At 44.0% G+C, this 17726-nt stretch overlaps 1 protein-coding gene across 1 annotated transcript in view; it reads left to right on the forward strand.

Annotated features, from left to right (window-relative positions):
* PPP1CC (protein phosphatase 1 catalytic subunit gamma) overlaps window positions 1–3597 on the forward strand; it is an 833371-nt gene extending 829774 nt beyond the window's left edge. Inside the window, exon 7 of the mRNA XM_044068633.1 lies at window positions 2878–3597. Within this exon, the coding sequence (XP_043924568.1) occupies window positions 2878–2967 (90 nt within the window). The 3' untranslated portion in view covers window positions 2968–3597. The remainder of the gene's footprint in view (window positions 1–2877) is intronic.
* The last annotated feature ends 14129 nt before the right edge of the window (window positions 3598–17726 follow it).

Consider the following 17726-nt stretch of genomic DNA (forward strand, 5'->3'; position numbering starts at 1 on the left):
AGTCCGTACCAGTCAAGTCTTCCAAAGATAATTACCCTGCTGGGGAACTTTCTTGATTTAACTCATGTCAGATGAGGTTAAATTGTCTGCTGTGGTAAGCAAATCCTACAAAGACTTTCATACTTTGTCACTGGTCTAGGCCCATGTGTCATTTTTGCACCTGATTTAATTCTAGGATATTAGGTTTAGAGCCAAAATCTTAGCTAGGCATCTTAGTCAGCCACTTTTGCAATGCTACTTCAAGCGTCAGACTGCATCCATTTTGCATTACAAAGCAAACAGCGTCAGGATTGTGGACATACCAAGGTCAGAGCTGCTTCTAAGAATGGTTCTACCTCAGTTACTCCACCTAAACCTGCCAAGTGTGAGCAGGTAGACCACAAGCAAGACCTGGTCAAGTTAAAGGACCTAATCTCCTTAGCGCTAGGCAACACTAAGGAAAAGGGATCCTACCCCTGAAGTTTTCTCCGAACCTTCTGATTCAAATGAGACTGCCCCCCTTGTCAAAAAGTGGTCAGAGGAAGCCTCTGAGGGAAAGGCCTCAAAGGCAGCAACATTTAGAAAGGCCCAGGCAGTGGTCCTCAGGAACCCGTAGCCAGGGGAGTTCTAGGCCACAGGGCCCTGGCAGAGAGCAACAGTACCTCCCAGGGACTGAAAACAGTCTAGCAGATCATATCAGTAGGAACTTGATAGATCCCCCATGAGTGACATCTGTATCAAACATTTCTCACCATAGTCCAAAAATGGAAATCCCCTGCAGCTCTCTTTGCCACCAGAGAAAATGCTGAACTTAAAAGGTTCTGTTCTGGGAGCAAACTACAGACAGCCTGGAGGGGACAGATGCTTTCTTCCTTTGGAGCTACCTTTTCCTTTGTTTCCTCTACTGCTGCCTCTTCCAGGGGTCATCCTGATAGTCCCACACTGGCCCAAACAGCACTAGTATCCTCTGCTAAGTTTAACCAACGAAAATGTGGCAGTTCCTTCAGAGTGGACGGGACAAGACACTCCAACCTACAGACTGTCAAACTCTCAGCCTAGATAATTCCCAAAAGTACTACTCTGAGCATACCCTAAGCAGACGAGTTCAAAACATTCTTGGAGACTAGAAGGCCGAATACTAGGAAATCGTACTTGGCCAAATGGAAAAGATTCTCCATTTGGTGTCAGCAGCATGACATCAGTCCTAACTCTGCCAATATCTCTGCCATTCTAGATTACCTGGCTACCCTGGTGGAGAGAGGCCTATCATTTTCTTCCATCAAAATTCACGCTTCTGCCATTTCAGCCCACATTCCTACTCTTCCTCCCACCCCCCGATGAAGCAATTCCTTAGGAGTGTGGTTCACATCATACATCCCAGGAGATGATCCACACCTCCTTTTGAACTGGCAGTTTCTGCTGAAGTCTTAGCCAGTTAAGGGTAGAGTTTTCCAGGTTATCACCTCAGCTAGGAGAATTTCTGAGCTGCAAGCTGTCATGGCAGTGGAACCATTTGTCTTATTCTAGCCAGAGTGTCGCTCAGGACTAATCCATCCTTTATGCCCAAGGTGGTCAGACACATCCTTGAATCAAGCCTCAGAGCCAGGGGAAAAGAATCCTTCACTCGGATGTGCACAGACAGCTTTGCTACTACCTTGACTGAACTAAAGCCTTCAGAAAATCAGACCAACTCTTTCCTTTGTCATGGGCTCTGAAGGGAAACCAGCCTCCAGCAGACTAGCTCCAAGTGGATCTCCCACTGTTTTGTTACAGCCATCATGGTAAAAAGCCTCCTGAAACTAAGAACTCTTTCCACTAGGACCACTTTGTCTACCTCCTTCCTAAAAGGAGTACCTACCAAAGACCTTTTGGAAGCTGCTCCCTGGTCATTCATGCATACCTTTACCAAACACTGCCACTTAACAGCCTTCTCCAAGTCTAAAGCTGGATTTGCCACTCATCTTGCATGGCATACTCATCCATAATCTACCTTCCACTCATTTCTGCTTTGGGATTCATCCCATAAGTCAGGACTGCAACAGTGAAGCATGAAGATAGTACAGTAGTGTACAGTTACCATAAATTTAGGTTCTGGTGTATTCACTGTTGCAGTCTTTCCCTTCCTCCTTCCCCCCTTTTTTGCCTACAGTAGTCTGCTTGTTTTCTTAACCACAGAGGACCCTCTGGTGTTTAGGTAGCAGGCCCCCTTTTTCTTCCTTTGTCCCTTGCCTATGGTTCATCCTAGGGGCTCCTGCCTTTTAAGGGGCAAGAAATAACTGATGTCATGGTGTTGTCAGTATGCTGGAGTATAAAGGGAGCCAGCCATCGGGATAGGGCTTCCTCTAGCCTGAGGAGGGAGATTTTTACTCTGGTAGTTGGGCTGGCTAAGGGCTTCCAGAGCAGGAAATCCCACAAGTCAGGACTGAAACAGTGAATAACAGCCACATTTATGGTTGTGGTCACAGCTGTACTTCCCCTGGTGTCCCAGCCAAATTTCTCCAATGTAAATGCCATGTTGGGCCTTTCATAAAAACAGGCCATTGATCTAGTGGGATTAATCTGGTCAGCAGAGTGAAAAAAAGGCCACTTGCTTGCCGCAGTAGCAGAGTTGACATATAAATGTCTGATTTAGTGCAGTAGACAGCCTTCCATCCAGATGAGAGCACTGAGTGGTTAGAGTAGTTTGCACAAAAAAGGTTGTTCTGGGACTTCATAATAGAGCTGCAGCTTATTTGAATTGTTTTGCCATAATCGGTGCTGTATTTTCATGTTGAAGATGCATTGAACTTTTACAATGCTTTAACCAATTTGTTTCATGTAGCATTTGCATATTTTGAGTTTCAGAATACATACATTTTCCCTTGTCGTTAATTCCCTTTTTTTTTTTTTGTCTCTTAGATATTAAAACCAGCAGAGAAAAAAAAGCCAAATGCAAGCAGACCGGTTACCCCACCAAGGGGCATGATCACAAAACAAGCCAAGAAATAGGACAGTCTGGCATTGCCTAGTTGGACTTGTATGATAGTATAATCGCCATTTTTAACATTTCCTTTTTGTGTAATGTGTATTGGTCGACTTGCTTGAAGTAGATTTCTACATGTCTTGTGGTTTCTCTGCTGTGGTTTTAATGAACTGCCTTTGCTGCATGCAGCAGCAGCAACTCAACGGTTCTAGAAAGGATGGATGAATACTAAGTTTATAAACAATTGACTGGTTACTCTGCAGAAGTTATGTACAATCCACTGCAGTTTATCTTCGTTCCTCAATATGATTTTAAAGTTGACTGGATAGTAATTTTTTTTTTAATTTTGGTAGTCCATTATAGCATAAGTTCCAAGGATTCATGGAGGCACTAGTGTGCTGGTGAGACATTTAAGGTTTGTCATGTTGGAACCTTCATATTTCTACAGACCACTGTGAAAGTAATTTAGAATTCAGACTTTGCTTTTATTTTCTATTTTAAAAGGGATTGCATTTTCCTTGTTTAATGTACACTTGTTTCATATTTGTCATAATAGAAAAAATTGTCTTGCCAGCATCACTGGAATTGATGTATATTTGAGTAAGCACATTTCCCATGCTGTATACTTTAAATGACAATTAAAAGCCATTATTTTATTTCCATTTTTCAGATGTTTATGATCAAGGGTTAAATCTAACTAGGTTTGAGAAGTACTTTGCATCATTGCATTATATGTTTAGTAGTTTATTTACTTGTGTATTAATACTGATTGACACTGGCTTGCGACCACTGTCCACATGAGTGCAAGGTCTGCAAATTGTGCATGCTAAACAAGCTTGTAATCAGGATTTGTAGTTCAGGATATTACTTATGGTCATATTCACAAACTCCTGTTACCTTATTGAAAGTTCTCAGGGTAAGCGAAAATACCTGTAGATGTATTTGGGAATTGCAGCATGTCCTGACTGAAATAATTGATGCAGTATTCCAAACAAGTGGGTTTTCACTGCTGGAGTACCAAAGCAACTTTTCCCTAGGTTGTATGTCCGATGTGTGGTCTCTGACCCCAAGGGAAGTGGAATATAGGCAGATCTATGACCATAGATCCTCACTCTCCCAACACAGTTCATGCATCGGTTGGACCGTATAGCGTCATTGGTACCATAGCGTCATTGGTACCATAGCGTCATTGGTACCATAGCGTCATTGGTACCATAGCGTCATTGGTACCATAGCGTCATTGGTACCATAGCGTCATTGGTACCATAGCGTCATTAAAAACAGAAGTACCTCTTTGAGAACCTTCTTTTACTTATTTTGTTGTGCTGTCTGTTTTGGATGTCCTCGAAGCGCAAGTGAGTTAAGTATATCCTGTACAAAGATCTTGTATTCCTGGTCTCCTGTGTAGGAGCAAGATCTGTATTCCTGGTCTCCTGTGTAAGAGCAAAACACTACTTAGAAGGTCTTGTTCCATCTGCCAGTCCCATTTGGTTTCTCAACGCTTTCTTGCAGACTCCACATCTGAAACTTTTCGACCACTCCTTGATGGATTCTGCTTCCCCAGATGCATCTCCACCCCTCGACAAAAAAGGCCAGGCCATATACTCCGATTACAGTGCACATGCTGAGGTGTTCTAGGACCTGCAGTACATCTGACTTTTTCTGTTGCCCTCCTCCAAGGCCCTGATGGAGGCCCATATGGTATCAGAGTGCATTACGACTGAAGAATCCGTTCCCATAGATGGTAAACTGCAGATTATAATTTCACATGCGATCCCTAGTAAGTTGAGGTACATCAGTGGTCTGAACCACACCCTGCTTTATATAGGCAGCTGTCGCACCAAAAAGACAAAACTGGTCTCTTGTGAGATGTATCACCGTGGAATACCTTGGCTGGCTGTACTATCGGAATATTTTCCCCTCCCGCAGAAGCCAACAGACACCCTTTCAGACATGACTTAGTTTGGTTATAAAGGGAATCTGCCACCACCATGAACTCAGTTCATTCTTGCTGTCAAAGCGTGAAGCAGAGTGCTAGTCAGTACATTGGTTTGTATGCACCAGAGAAAGATTTCTAAAGCTAAATACCTTGTTGGGGAACATTTCATGTACTTGTTTGACTAATGTCAGAAGGTGAACAGTCTCCACTGTGGCAAACTGATACCACACTGGGGCTTTCATTTATTTGTGCATCTTATTTGTGGCCTGAAAACGTTCCTGTCAGTTTTGTGCTTGTTTTAATAGAACTATCAAGTATAGGGCTGAGATTTTAGCTCAGCATTTCAGTGAGTTGACAGGGCATTCCCATACCATTTCATCTGCCAGTCAGGCTGTGATTGTAGACCACTTTAAGTTCAAGTGTAGGACCTTGATAATGCTCATTTGCAGTCTGTCTTCCTAGGCTTGTGATTGTTAAAGGTGAGCCACCTTCGCAGCCTCCTTAGACTGAGGTGGTGGCAGAGGCCTCTGTAGAAACCCGTTTGGAGTCTGGTATGCCTCCAGATCCCTGTACTTCTGTGCAAGTCTAAGGACTTGTTGGGTCCGGCACTGAGTCATAGGCTCTGCCTTCCTATGACCATCTAAAACAGATGACTCCTGTCAGGAGATGGCCTCTGCCTGTTGCTCGTGGGAGTCCATTGTTTATCCAAGTATTAGTGCGAAGGTCAGCCTTGGGCCAGAACCTAAAACTGCTCACTAAAAGCTACACCCACCATCTCAGCCTAGGCCTACTGGCTCCCACTCAGGCCTAGCAGAGTGATACCTAGTGAGGATGACTGAGGATTTGATTTCATTAGTCAGATCCAGACACCTCCCTCCCCCTGAAACATCCCCTGGTAAAAGAAAGGGGTACACTACCACATGAATTTTCTGACTCCTCTTGGTGGATGAGTTTGATCATGGTGAATCCCCCTTTAAGGAGAGTGCATCTGTTGCTTCCTATAGGGATTCTGACTGAGAACCTTGCCTCCTCTTCCACCTGACGATATTTCAGGACGGCCCCCGATCCAGGAAGAGGATTAGAAATCTCCCTGAATGGTAAGCCCCTTCATATCTCCAGTCTTGTAGGTGGTAGACTGTCTTCCTAGGTTCTTTACAACTGGTCTCTTTACACTGCCCCTTACAGGGCTCTAAATTCCCACATCTGCCTTTAAGAACCTTGTGGCAGATCCTGAAGTGCTGACTCCAGGCAAAAGCCATCTCTTCCAAAAATCCTTTGCCTACAGACAGGGAAAGCAGAGCCTTGGGTTCAGAAAAGCCCTCATGACCAGATGAAACAAGAACATATAGGAATTGAAAATAAGACCCTATCAAAGAAATTGATGGATCTGTGCAACTGCTGCTTTCAGGTTGCTAAACACTCTACACTGTAGCTGTGATGCCTTGGGAAGGCTCCAGCAGGGCAGCAGCCACAGGATCTGTCAGTAGAAGGCATGCCTGGCTGAGGGAGCAGGCCCTTCCTGAACATGTCAAATTCAGTCTTCTGGAAGCCCCCTTAGATTTTTTTTTTTTTTGCTCCTAAGGCTGAGGCTGCCCTTAACAGTTTGCATGGACTTCCTTCAGGTCCAACTTTCTCGTTTTATATGGAATTAGCCATACCAAACATTGGTCCTGTCCAGACCCCCACCCAAAGTCAAAGCCTAGGAAGAGGACAGACTGCACCATTGTCCTAGACAGTGGCAAACAGACTCCAATAGGTGTGCAGGATCATGTCCCCAGGGACCTAGCAGGGAGGTATTGAGCACCATCAGTTCTCTGCTTTGCCCTTTGGCTTATCTGCTGCACCCAGGGTCTTCAGAGAATGCTTTGCTCTTGATACCCTTCTGCAGAACAAAGGGAATGCAGATTTGCTGTACTTAGAAGATTGGATTATGCAAAAAGCCTAGGAAAAACTCAAAGCAGACCTGCTTTATGCCCAGAAATTTAATTACCTCAGTGGAGCTCACCATCAGTACACAAAAATCTCAAACCCCGCAAACAGGATGGTTTCTTAGAGCTTTACTGGGCTCAGCTCTTGAAGCCTTTCCTCCCTCCTGACAAGGCTACCTTCCTAACCCTGTACATTAAAAAGCTTGTGGTCAAGAAGTACCTTACAGCCAGATGGTATCTTGGGTACCTGGGATATATGTCCTCTAGAATTATCATTCTTTCTGGCCAGGCTACGTATGAGAGCTGCAGTGGCATCTCAAAAATTTGTGATGCCAACATCCAGTCTCGCATTGACTAAAACTGCTTCTTGTCTCAGGAAAGAGTTTGCCTGGTGGGTCCAAGCATGCTGTCTCAATCCAGGCCTTCCCTTCAGGGTTCACCCTCAAGGACCGAAATCTGACAGCAGATGCATCAAAAATAGCCTGGAGAGCCCATTTTAACTTCCAGACTCAAGGCAGATGGGACAATACGTTCAAAAACACAGTCAACCTAAAAACTAATGGCAGTCCAAAAAGGAAAGGCCCGATTGCCGTCTAAAAGAAATGGGAACCCAGAGTCATCTTGGTGAAAATGGACAATATAAGTTGTTGCATAAATGGGGGTGGACCCACTCCTGCCCCCTAACCATGGACCTTTGGGAAATTGCAAACTCCTAGGGCTGCACCTCATGGCACAGTACCCACCAGGAGAAGCCAGTCCACTAGTGGATCACCTCAGCAGCAGTCTCACTGCCCCATAAGTGGGCAGCTACATTGGGAAATATTTCTCAGCATAGTCAAAAAAAATGGGGTGTGCTATAGGTGCTGTCTGCCACCAAAGAAAATGCTTACTTGAAAAAAGTTTTGCTTCAGGAGCAAAATTTGGGCTTGGAAGATGGATGCCTTTTCCTTTCCTTGAACAGTTCTCTTCTCGCAATGCCATTTCTACCCAGGGTATTGCTGCAAATAAGGGAAGAGGGCCCAAGGGTAATTCTGACAGCACCAGATTGGTCAAGGCAGCACTGGTACACTCTTACGCAGTCTAGCCAACAAGGAGCCATTTCAGCTGCCACAGAGTAGACTTTACGCATAATAGGGGCACAATAATACAGCCCAAACTGCGTGCACAAATTGACAGCTACGATGATACCTTGATCCCATGGAAAGCGTGGCTCCAGAACAAGTGGGTCCTGGACATTCTAAGCCAAGAGACTGAATAGTAGTCTTACTCCGCCAAAAGGAAAAGGTCTATTTTGTGCAGATAAAAGGGACAAAACCCTCAAGCTCATACCTTTCATCCTGTCATACTTGTCTAGAATAGACCTTTTTCATAAAGGCTAATCAGTAAAAATCCATTCTTCAGCTGCTATTTGCCAACCTACCTTCTCAACCTCCTCTCTTCCCATCCCTTCATGAAAACGTTTGAGGGGTGTCCACATCAGGCTTCCCAGAAAAACATCTGTTCCTTCCTGGGACCTTGGTCTCATTCTGGAGAAGCTCACCCTTTGAACTGGCAGCTTACACTGATTCTTGACTTTGGAAGACTGACTTCCTACTGGCCCATTACCTCAGTCATACTGGCCCATTACCTCAGTCAGGAGGGTGTCAGAGCTTCAGGCCCTTGATGAAATGTTCCACATTCTTATTTTCCACCCAGACTGTCTCAGGACTAACCCTTCCTTTATGCCCAAGGTGATGGTAGATTTCGTCAGACCATACACTTGCCCACATTCTTTTCCAACCCTCATAAGGGTCAAAGGATCCTTCATTCTTTGGATGTGCCTAGGCAACTTCATTATTACTTGCACAGAACCAAAAATGTCCGGAAATCACTTTTTGTGGCCTTCGCCATTAGCTCTGAGGGGAGACCAGTTTCTAAATTTACAAATGTATGTCCCTCTGTTTCTGCTTTTCTACAGCCGTCATGGTAAGACACCACCTGATTCTGTGATGACATTCCACTAGACCTACTGCCCGTCTTAAAGGGGTGGCCACTAAGGGCATTTTGGAAGCAGCTACTAAGTCCATTGTGCATACTTTCAACTAACATTGCCATCTTACCTTTTCCAAGTCCAGAACAGGATTTCACTGCCATTTTGCAGTGCTTCCTTTCCTTAATCCTCCCATCCGCCCTCCTTTTCAGCTTTGGGAATCGTCCCACAAATCAGGACTACAACAGTGAAACACTAACATAGTATAGCTGTGTACCCTTACACTAATTCTCCTCTTGTTCATGGGATAGGCTAGGGCATTCACCTTCTCAGTATGTGTGGCGCCCCTTTCTCCTGCATATTTGGTTTGGAACCCAGGGTCCCAGACCTCTGCTGTCAAGGGCACACTGGGGGGGGGGGGTGGGGGCTCCTACTTGTTGGAAGCAAGAAATTACTGGAGTCATGGTGCCAGCAGATTCCCTTTGTACCCAGATGTCGTGATTGATGGGACATCCACTGGCTTCTGCTGGTTGAGCTAGCAGACTGCTTCTGCTATGGCAAATCCCACACGTGAGGACTGCAACAGTGAATACCATAACTGTAGATGTTAAAGTGCAAGTGTACACAATGGATGGACTTCGGTAAAAAGGCCATTATGGCCCTGAAACATTTCATTTTTTGCCCATCTGAAGAGGAAGATGACTCTTGATTCTAAACATTCTCTGGCATACTCCTCTCAAATGCACTCCCTTGGCTGAATCCCTTTTGATTCCATTTCCCCCAACTATTGTAAAAGCTTCATTTAAAGAGAGTTACAAACATGGTGGATGCCTAGACAGGTAGAGGAAGTGGGCACCCCAGCCCTTCATCTGTTCCTCCAGTTCTGGAGGCTTTCTTAGATGCTTTCCAGTCTTTCTTGGCTACCCCTGATTTAGTCTCCTGCCCCAGAAGACCAGCAAAGTTCCCGATTAACTTAAGTTCTTGTAAAGAATCCAGTGGCAGACTCCTTTGTAGCATCTCTTCTGATAAACCTTCAAAACGTCTTACTAGTGCCCACCCTCCAGACAGATGGTAAGGCTGTGAATTGGTGGGGGAAGTTTAATACATCTGCTTTAGCATTTAGGGCTATAAATTATCAAACCTTATCCAAAATCCTTAAGGTAATGGTGTGTCCATAGGCCAGATTTCAAACAAAATGTCCGTAATCAGGCTAATCTGATGCTGTAGATGTCTCTTCTAGAGCAGCTGGAATACTGGCTGTGACTGATGTGGATTGTTGCACAACCAGTCCATGTCAGAAGACATCAAAGCCAAACTTGGTGATTGTCCTTTGAACAAAGACATTTTTTCAGTCCACAAGCTGCTTGCTTATTTAAAGGCCTACACAAGCAAAGCATGACATACTGCAAGCAGATTGTTAACCTCTGTGCATAGATACCAGAGGAGTTACCAGCCGAGCCCACTTGTGTTTTTGAATCCATCTGGAGTCCTAACGCAAGAAGGCTCAAAGAAAGATTCCCCGAGAAACCATAGAGGGATCCCACATCTAAGGCCTCCCTTCTGGGAAAAACTTTGATTACAAAAATCCCTCAACTCATCTGTCCTGCCAGTCTACCAAAGATTTACTCAGTTCTCAAGCTGGGAAAAGTTCAAACCACTGGGTGCTTTCCCATTATAAAAGGGGTCTGTCTTTAGCCTGTAAAGAAGCATGTCATTCATATGACCTAGGTAAGTGCTTTGTTACCCAGGCTGGACGTCAGCAGTGCTGACCCACTTGTTTGCAGTACTGCAGCAGTGATCAGTAAGAAATGTTATGGTAAGTTCTTAACACAGCTGTAACTTGTTTATAATTTTTATTGCATGTTTTCCATTACTGACCTCCAGACTGTGCTTGTTTACTTTTATTCCCCCTAGTCAGTCCTCCCAAGGAGAAGATGCAGCTTTGTGGGATATGCTTTTATCTGTTCTGCCTTCTCTAGGAAAGAGTGGCAAGCAGGCACTGTGACTCCTGGGTCCTTCTCCCAAGAATCATTGGGCTGCCTTACAGTTTATTAATACTCTCGCAACCCTTCATGAACAGAAATCAGACTGCATCTTAGAAAACGAGTTCCCAAAACACACGTTTGTAGTTAAAACTAATGAAAAAATGTAACAGTTGTAGTGGAGTGCTTTGAAGTAACCGAGTGAAGGTTGGATCAGAATGCTGAAATATGGGAAAGTTAAAAGGTAGCACTCGAGGTTTCAGCTGATGTGATTGGTATCCCTGTCTCTAGCAAGTGAAGAAGAGTTTCAGCTTTTTTGAAAGTTACTTCCACTGTGGTTACGAGATCGGTTTAAGAATCTCACTTTAGTGAGCTTTTATCCATTGATCTGCCATGTAGTTCAGATGTTTGTATGCGGAGTCCCATAATGGAAGGGAGAGAATGTCTTGTTGATGTAACTTGAACATGATGAAATGTAAGAACTTGTGTGGCATGTCAGTAAGATGGTGTGATTTTTTAAGACATCCAGGAAAGCACATAATTCAATGGATTCTGTTTATTTGCTTAAAAGAAAGGACCTTATAAGCATTGTTATGAGTAGAACAGATCTCTCCCCACTGTCTGTGGGTAGTATGATGTGCCTTCCCAAATGATGCTGGAGTGGAAGACTAAAATGAGTTTAACATATTTTTAAAAATTTTCTAATTTGCTGTTATTGGCAACATATTTTTATATTTGGTAGTAAGTACAACCCTTGTTTAAAATCTTGAGATTTTTGGACAACATCCTTTGGAAGTGAGGGTTTAAATGTTCTTAAAGCTGAATTGTCAAAACTTCTGCAGTTTTTAGAATTTTACAGGTTACCATGACACCATTTATTTTTTGGGTGTTTATACAGGCGATGTGGCTTATTTTGTTTCTGTTTACAGCAAAATGCTTTTCCAACTGAGTGTGCACAACACGCCAGAAGAAAAGCATTGTGAAGAAAATTTGTCTCTATTAGTTTCTGATATGGATCAGTGTATACATTTGAAAAATGTTGGAAAGAAATTCTCATCAGCTTATTGATGAAATTTTTAGTGTGAAAGCTGGTAGTACCAGTAAGCATGCTGCTGTTTTTAAAAAGGCAATCTCAGCACAAATGAGATAGCCCTATGATGTCTGTCTAAAATCTCCTGTTTGGGTAGATACAAAAGTAATTGTGGGTGGGTTACGTCACTTTGTTCTGCTTGTATTTGTTTTTGCTGGGAAGACAGATGCTTGTGACAATATGAAATATGGCATGTATTAGATTTTACTACCACTATATAAACTTTCTTGTTTGTGTTTTAAAATACACTTTTGTAGAAGGTTAATTTGCCTAAGGTAGTTACTAGGGGGGCAATTTAATTACAGCTGAGTGACAGTCTAGCTGTTTCTGCAGTTAAATCCTACGGATGCCTTTGGGGGCCAAATATTGCTGGTTTCACAGTTGCATTAATTACAAAACCATGCTACAAAGTATCAAGATTTCATCTTAAAACTTACATGATGGCAAACACAGCTGTATTAATATTCGGTCCCTGTTTAATGCAGGTAAAGAGATCATAGGCAAATTTTATGTTCTAAGCATCTAGACAACCAATTAACACCGCTGTTTAGCTACATATAAAAGCTCTCTGCTGGATGAATAAACTGCTGACAGTATATGTAACTTGTGTTTGCTGAGATATGGTAGTCATTACAAAATATGGCAAACCTATTTAACATTTACAGTGACTTCTAAAATCCAGTTTGACCTAGAACCTAAAGAATGCTGTTATAAAAAAATTTGTGCTAGAGTATTCTTTCTAAACCCTTGTGACTACAAGGATATGAACATTCATTTGAAATGTTTCTGCCATTTCACACTGAACTAATTGAAGGAAGGACACTGAGTAAACTCGGATCTATAATATATAAGTATCCTGTTTTTTTGCTTATTCGAGTTATTTATAGCACTTTGCCTACTGTGTATTTTTCTCACTAGCTTCTCTGTGTGTGAGGTATTAACTGGAAATTGTCTGCTTTTATTAAGCATCTGTTGGGTTGTTTGATTCTGATAACTTGTTTGCAGTTAAAAGCTTTCTCTAGAGGCTTCTTTAGTTTAGTTTAAAACTTTCATTTAAAGGCTCACTGCTGCTTTTCTGCTGAGAAACATTTCTGCAGTTTGTTTCCCACCCTTTGCAGTTGTCCGCCCTTACTTTAAATTTGATCTGGGACCCTCCTCCCAGTCCTCATCCTACCTAATACAGGGAGAACATTTGAGAAGGCCAATCAGCTTTAGTTTCTGTGCCTGCTTTCTCTTTCCACTAAAAAAAAAATGTCTGCTAGTTTCCTGCCTTTCCTGTGGGTAGTCTAGTCTGGATACAGATGTGCTGTGTCCACGCCTGGGCTTCTAAGCCCCCAAGCCTTTCTGTGTTGGAGGGAAGCCTTCTAGCTTAATTTTGTTTCTTAGAACTAGCCATTTTTTTTGTTTCAGCACTCAAGTCTGTTTCCTTGAGCTGAGTACTTGTTCAGAACTTATTGTAAGCACTAAATAAGCTACAAATTACGACAGCACTCAACTTTCCTCACTGTCAGCCAGCCTTAGGCATAGGCCAACTAGGTGGCTGCCTAGGATGCCACTCTAGTAGGGGTGTTTTTCCAGTACTTATTTGGTGTAGGTAGATCAGGATGGGGGCTCCGGGTGGTGTGGTGGGGGGTGCCTTGGAGCCCTTTGGCCTAGGGCACCAGTTGACCTAAGGCCGCTCCTGCTCACTGTCTAGAGGAAAACAGTTTCTAGTACTTAACAAATAAGCACCTATCCAGGCATGTCTAAGGGTCAGCTCCTGGTGTTTTCTCCTGTCTACCTGATGAATCTGGGCATCTTGGGGCAATGCAGCAGTTGCCTCATGTACACAGACATCCCTCTCCTACCGCTACAACCTGTGAGAGATGCACTTATCCACGGTCTTAATAGAGGGTCTAGGCGATAGATTTGGGAGAGTGTTTATGCTTAATGACTTTTACACTCTGATCGCTAAACTATATGGCACATTTTACGAGGCTTCAGAAAGATTTGATTAAAGAGCTATTGAAATCTTTCTAGAACTAAAACTGCTGAGGCTTGAATCTTCAGTAGCCTGTCAGTTGGGTACACTGCAAGCTATGTCTTCATCCCATGAGGCTTCTCACACGCTGCAGAAGGTACCTCAAGGGCTGTAGGTTCAGTCATTTCCATCAGGAGGGCATGCCTGGGTGTACCTATGATTTTGCTGAGTTCTTCAAGTCCTTGTTCATCAGTGCTTCCTTTGACAGCACTTTGACCACACAAAGGACGAACTTAAGTGTGAGATTGAAAGACCCCCTTTGCAGTGGGTGTGCGTTTTTGACCCCTCATAGGACCTCTTCCAGGAGTCAACGGGTAGGTCAAAAAATGTGGCTCAAAATCTCAGGGTCTTTTCCAGGACACGTGAAGGTAGTTCCCCCAAAGGCAGAGGAGGGATTGGTAATGAAAGGTGACACCCCCATGCTAGAGGAAGCCTGCAAAATGGGTTTAGAGATTTTTTGACACACTTTCAGCACTCCTGAATAAAGGCCCAATTGCCTACATCTGGAGGCAGTTGGGGGTTGCTTATCTCTGCACCAGGAAAGCCTGGCTAGATGTAAAAGACTGGTGCAGAGAATTATTTCCACAGGGTATATAATTCCATTTTCTGTACCTCCTACATTGTCAAGAAGTTCCCGATATTCCACCCAATCAGAGGAAAGCAGTGACACTAGAAATCCAAAAGCTGCTGGAAGAGTCATCTTAAGAGGTCCCACCAGACCAAATAGAAGCCAGAACTTGTTTCTTTTTAGTGCTCAAGAAAATGGGACTGGAGATGAATTTTGGATGTCGGTGTATTAAACAAGCTGGTTTGGCAGTTTGGATAGTAACTGTTCAGTCCATTCTGCCCTTCCAGGGCAAGGACTACTGGATGTGCTCGATAAATTTTCATGATGCGTACTATCACGTAAAGATGAACAGATGATCCAGAAGGTACTTGCACATGTTCTTTGTGTTTCACTGTTGCAGTCATCACCTGTGGATTATCCCTGCTGTGGTAGTCCTTGGCCGGCCTAAATATCAGTATTTTTCTGTGTTGGCTGCAGTCACCTGTAGTCTGACATCAGGTTGTCAGTGCTATAAAGCAAGGCAGTCAACGTCATTACATCAGTCTTTCTTGCCATAGACCCCATAGCAGAAGCAGTTCGCACGAGTGCCGGTTGGTCGCTACCAGAGTCTGAATTTCAGCTGAAAATGTCTAAAGTGGGGTACCCCGTTGGCGACTTTTTTCTTGCACTAACCTATGTCTGAAAAAGTTAATTGTCTCACCTCTGGAAAGCAGATCCTACACAGACTTCAATTCTTACTGTGCCACTTGTTTAGGCCCAGACCACGACGTTCCCAATTGCCAATTGTCTCCTTTAATAGGAGAACCATTCGCCATAGAGCTCTTTTTATATACTGTTATTTTCGTGTTCCTTTTTATAGACGTTATTTTCGTGTTCCGTCTTGGCATTCCGATATGGTGTCAGCCAGCAAGTCCATGGACATTTTGAAAGAGAAAGATAGACCACACAAGGCTTAAGCCTTCTGACACTAAGCAGGTTGTCACTTCTCGAGTTCAGTGAGTTGCTTTCGTAGTCCCTGGTGCCCAATTCGATATCTACTCAGGCCTTTACCAAGACCCTTTCGAAGTCTGGTATGCCACAGAAATCTTAGTCCTCCCTTGGGTCCGGAGCTGCGATGCAGGCACCGGCTTCCAAGGAGGCCTTTCACACTACTGAATCTAGACAGAAAACGTCTTCTCATCTGACTACAGTTTCTCTCCGGCCTAGAAGCCAGGCCACTTCTAGAAAATCTGCTTTTAGCCGCCATCTTGCTCCTGCTCCACCACCCCATGCGCAAATGCTTAAAATGGAGGATCTCTACTCCCTTATCCATGGTAGTCAGGCCATGACTTCTAAAAGGAAAAGGCACCCTTCTCCAGAAGGTATGACAGAACAAGATGCTAAGGAATCTGACTATTCAGATTTTGAAGAGAAACAGCAACCTCTCTGCTTATGAGGATTCAAATGCAGAGGAATCCATCCAGTCTGCCTCCCCTCCAGAGGACATTTTCTTTGGGAAATCCCTTCACACCCTCAGGGAACACTTCCAATAGGAATCTCAGGACGTCCCCCAGTCTAAAAAAAGTTTCTGGACCTGCCCCAGCAGACCCCTGGCCATCCCCCCTATTTTAGAAGTGGATGATTTCCATGAATCCAGCTTTAGCCCCTGATGCCCTCCCACCTGCTCCCACTAAACCTGACCAGTATTAGAGTACCGGATTCTCTCAAATACCTGTACAGAAGTCCTGCTACAGATCCAGAAGTCATTACACAGGGACCTAAAGGAGCAAAGACTATTTCTGCCAAGAATCCTATTCCTTCTGACAAGGACTCCAGAGCTCTGGACAGATTGGGTAAAAAAAAGTATGCATCTCTGCAACCTTAGCTACTCTGTTGTCTGTTCCGTATGTTAAAATATCACCAACGCACTTTGGAACTATTAAAACAAAAAAAAATTCTACCTTTCTTGACTGCCAATTTGAGTTAGCAGATTTACTGCACTCTGCTTGTCAAGTGGCCAAACACTCCTTACACTGTGGATATGACGCCCTGGAAGCCTCTAGCAGGGCAGCAGTGACCGGATCTGTTATTAGACGTGCATGGCTGAAGGAACGACCTCTCCCTGATCATGTCAAGTCTAAACTTGTTGATGCACCCCTAGATGAGCACTTGTTTGGAGTAAAAGCAGAAGAGGTGCTTAAGATGGAAAACCAAGCAAAATCAATGCAAACAGTAAAAGATTTGTTTCAGGTTCATCAGGAACTTTCCCTCTAAACGCTGGTCTTTCTCTGCATCTACCAGACAGGGCCAAGATGAGCCCCGCAGGGGCAGAATATCCAGCCCCTATCCCAGGGCCAGCAGAGAAGCAAACAGTGGACCAATTCAGCAACAAAGGCAAGGAGTTCCAAGCAACCCTTCTATGGCAAAAACTCAATGGCTCCCCCTCTATCCTCCCTTTCCTCATCAAAAACTAGGAGGAAGGCTCTCCCTCTTCAAAGAAAATTGGTTTTCTGTAATAAAGGACCAATGGGTCTTAAAGATTTTTCAAGGATACAAATTCTTTCAGCGAACTCCCAGTTCCTAGAGGGTACACGGACTTGCCTCCATATCAGTGGGCAGAGGCACTGAAACAGGTCCAAACTCGTATCCCAGGGGGGCAGTAGAACCTGTCCCCTCAGATAAAACAGGCAAAGGCTTTTATTCCAGACTCTTCCTTGTTCCCAGAAAAGAGGGCACTTGGCACCCCATCCTGGGTCTATCCATTCTGAACACCTTCCTGGTGGTCCCCAGATTCAAAATGCTAATTTTGCAGCAGCTGCTGCCTATGCTAAAAATGCCTGGCTAGTGACCCTAGAACTAAGATGCCTACCTCCACATCCCCATAAGGGAGTTCTGCAGGAAATCCCTGCACTTCAGAGCAGGATCACAACACTTTCAGTTCTCTGCACTGCCCTTTGGCTTATCTACTGCACCCAGAGTATTCACCAAATGCTTAGCCCAAGCCATAGTATTTTGCAGACTGAACTATACAGATATACCCTTACCTGGATGACTGCCTCAATCAGGCAGAGTGCAAAGAAAAGCTGCTCCAGGACCTTCTTTGTCAAATCCCTCCTAACCTCCCTAGGGTTCACCATCAATGAGAAGAAAGTCAAAGCAAACTCCCACTAGGAAGATCATTTTCTTGACAGCTAGACACAGCATCCCAAATGGCCTTCCTATCCCCAGAAAAGCAGAGCATCCTAACTCTCTACTTTACCCAGCTGTCTTCCAGAAGTCACCTCACCATGAGGAAGTTCCTGCAAGCCCT

This window comes from Protopterus annectens, chromosome 4.part0 (assembly GCF_019279795.1).
Source record: "Protopterus annectens isolate FY-2018-M chromosome 4.part0, PAN1.0, whole genome shotgun sequence".
In the NCBI taxonomy this organism is placed as follows: domain Eukaryota; kingdom Metazoa; phylum Chordata; order Ceratodontiformes; family Protopteridae; genus Protopterus; species Protopterus annectens.